The 3,229-nt window shown below is 41.8% G+C and overlaps 1 protein-coding gene across 4 annotated transcripts in view; it reads left to right on the forward strand.

Moving 5' to 3' along the window:
• Positions 1-3,229, forward strand: part of PTK2 (protein tyrosine kinase 2) — a 136,182-nt gene that overhangs the window by 11,284 nt on the left and 121,669 nt on the right. For all 4 annotated transcript variants that reach the window (XM_008568410.1, XM_008568421.1, XM_008568436.1 and 1 more), the window contains exon 3: positions 1,851-1,968. In XM_008568410.1, the coding sequence (XP_008566632.1) occupies positions 1,851-1,968 (118 nt within the window). The remainder of the gene's footprint in view (positions 1-1,850; positions 1,969-3,229) is intronic.

Raw genomic sequence — 3,229 nt, forward strand, 5'->3', positions numbered from 1 at the left:
ATTGTCCTTATTGTCTAAGCCATTTTTAGTTCATGATTCTATTGCTGCCAGCTGAAATGTTGATCAAAAAGAGAACATATTGGGCCGGCCCGGTGGCACACTGATACAGTGCGCCGCTTGGTAGCGCGATGGCGCTCCTGCTGAGGGTTCGGATCCCACATACAAACCGGTTCCCGCTCACTGGCTGAGCGAGGTGCGGGCGCGACGCCGAGGGTTGCGATCCCGTTGCCGGTCCCGGTCCAGTACGGGCGCGACACTGAGGGTTGCGATCCGTTGCCGGACACGAAAAAAGACAAAAAGGAAAAAAAAAAAAAAAAACAAAGTAGGTACTTCGATATACTTTGGTTAACCTCATTCTGTAGATGAGGAAACTGAGGCAGAAGAGCTTGGCCATGGTCATAGTGATTGGTAGAGATGAGGTTCATACCCAGACCATCTGGACCCATAGCTGCTTTCTTAGTCAACATGCAACAGTGCACTGAAAACAAGAAGTGGCACGGGGGTGACCACGCAGCGAACACTACATAATATGATCCTCTCTGAAAGATGGACAGAGTATACTCACACGGGAAAGCATCTGAACAGTCCGGTGGCACACACAGTGCTACTTGTGTGTGAAGTGCATTGTTTGGAACTCATCTGTTCGCATCCAGCACACCAGAATTTGATCTGTTGCAGCCACTTCTCCAGGTGGGTTTATTTGCAGTGCTCCTCATGGTAGCAAGTGCTTCATCAGTGTTTGGACCTGTGATTCTGTGAGTTTGCTGACATCTGAGGCTCTAGGAAGTCTGTTGATTGTCAGGATTAGACAAGTACTACCATATACATATTGAGAACTTGTTGCACATTGAAGTTTCCTGCAAATATCTCAGTAATGATGTTGTACCTTCACTTTCAAACTGCCTTCCTTTCATTTTGTCATCCCCCAAATAACATTTAGGATAATGCAGTAATGAGAAAAGTTGTTCATTTAGAAGGAGATTAGAATATATACATGAATTAGGACATACCTGTATTTGAAAATAAAATACAGCTTTTATTCTCTCCTGGATAAATTAAAGATGGTCTTTGGGAAGTTTATCAAAACTGAATATAATATTGAAAAGAGAGTGATTTCTAAGCCTGTGGGCATAGCATGCTATATATGCTAAAAATAATGAAATTTTATTTATTTATTTATTTATTTTTTCCTTTTTGTCTTTTTTTCGTGACCGGCAACGGATCACAACCCTCAGTGTCGCCCCCGTACCGGACCGGGACCGGCAACGGGATCGCAACCCTCGGTGCTGCGCCCACACCTCGCTCAGCCAGTGAGCGGGAACTGGTCTGTATGTGGGATCCGAACCCTCGGCGGGAACGCCACCGCGCTCCCAAGCGGCGCACTGTAGCAGTGCACCACCGGGCCGGCCCCTAAAAATAATGAAATTTTAGTAATTTTCTTTGTATTAGAAAAATTATAATAGGTGGTTGATAAAAACTTACTCCGTGTTAGTCTAGTTTCTAAAACAAGTCATACTTTAACTTACTGATATCTAAACTATTATGTAGGGTATGCAGAGGGGCCAGATGGTCTGAAGGAAAACATTTTTTCACCTCCTTTTGTTTTAGAAAGTGAACCTCAATTTAAGTGATTTTTCTGTTTTCATCTGGGTTTGCCTTCTGTCACATATTCTAGGAATAATGTCCATAAATATCAAACTTCTATTTTTACTCAAATCTACAACAAATCTTGTTTCATTTTCACTCTTCTCTGTTTTCAAGTATTTGTGGAGGTCTGATGTCATAGAGCAGCTGTCCCTTTGCTTACTGGGAAGAACAATAGCGTCTCTTTCTTGATCTTTCCCATTTAGCCTCTGACAGTGACGGCACCATCACTAACCATTGCGGAGAATATGGCTGACCTGATCGATGGATACTGCCGGCTGGTGAATGGGGCCACACAGTCTTTTATCATCAGGCCTCAGAAAGGTGAGGTCCTATTTCTGTTTGAGCATTCCCAGTTGCGTTCCTACTGAATTGTTAGATGAGATGACCCCCAAGAGCCTGTTATCCTTTTAAGTAACTCTGTAAACGTGAAGACCATGTAAATAATTCAGCCCAGTATAATCTGAATTTGTTGTTTTTCTAGGGATAGTGATCTAGTTCAGATTTTCCACAGCCCAAGAGCTGAGTTTCAATACAGCAGAAACATTGTCTGTATTTACAATACTGTGTTTTGAGCTACCTACTTGGAGTATTTACTGAATTACCATTAGTATTTTTAGATAAACTTTAGGGATTATATTCTGGGTTTTAAAAAAAAGTGTCTCTTGTAACTCACATTAATAAAGTCCCTTTTCTTTTATTTCCTATATATCGTAAAAGCTTAGAGCAGGTAAAGAACAAAATAAATACTAAGTCATGATGTAAAATCAAATATTAGAATGAATAAATATCCTAGAAACAAGGCTGTATCACTTCAGAAATGATGTGAAGTTTTTGTAAACATATAACAAGAGATGTTTCAGAGGATTTGGATTTCTGAAATAATCAAATGAAAATATTCCCAGCAAGATAATAGCATAGTGTGAAGTAAGAAAAGACTGGGTTTTGGTGTGAGTCCCCTGTGCTACCCTCTAGAATTACTTAACTTTTCTGTGCCTTAGTTTCTTCATCTATAAAACATGAAGAGCAGTATCTGTCTTTTACAGTATTGTTAGAATAAAGGACTTCATATATGTAAAAGGCTTGGAACTGTGCCTGATACAATTTTCAAAAATACTGTATTAATTTTGATTATGAGGTTCTTCATCTGTGAAAGAAGAATGATACCTGCTTTGTAGGGTGTTAGGTGGGTCCCAAGTAGTAACCAAAAAGCAGCACACACTGTGGTAGGTGGGCACTACCTGGGTTTTATCCTTATTGCTGAGAGCACCCCTTTCCAGCACTCACCTGTGTGACTAGGATGACTGTAAAGAATCCTGAAGCACCAACTGTGTGTCCAAGTGAACAGAATTGGGTTAAATAGTGAAGAGGATGGATCAGGGCCCAAGTGAAGTGCATGGCAAAGTGCTGGACTCCTGGCGTGGGAACGCAGAGGACCCAGCCTGCCTGACAGGGAAGTGCTCTGCTTACAGACGGTTTGAGGGAGGGGTGGGGAGAGAGAGAGAGAGAGAGAGACTCTGTGTGTGTGTGTGTGTGTGTGTGTGTGTGTGTGTGTGTGTGTGTGTGTGTGTGTGTGTGTGTGTGT

Source organism: Galeopterus variegatus, unplaced genomic scaffold (assembly GCF_000696425.1).
Source record: "Galeopterus variegatus unplaced genomic scaffold, G_variegatus-3.0.2 Scaffold24, whole genome shotgun sequence".
In the NCBI taxonomy this organism is placed as follows: domain Eukaryota; kingdom Metazoa; phylum Chordata; class Mammalia; order Dermoptera; family Cynocephalidae; genus Galeopterus; species Galeopterus variegatus.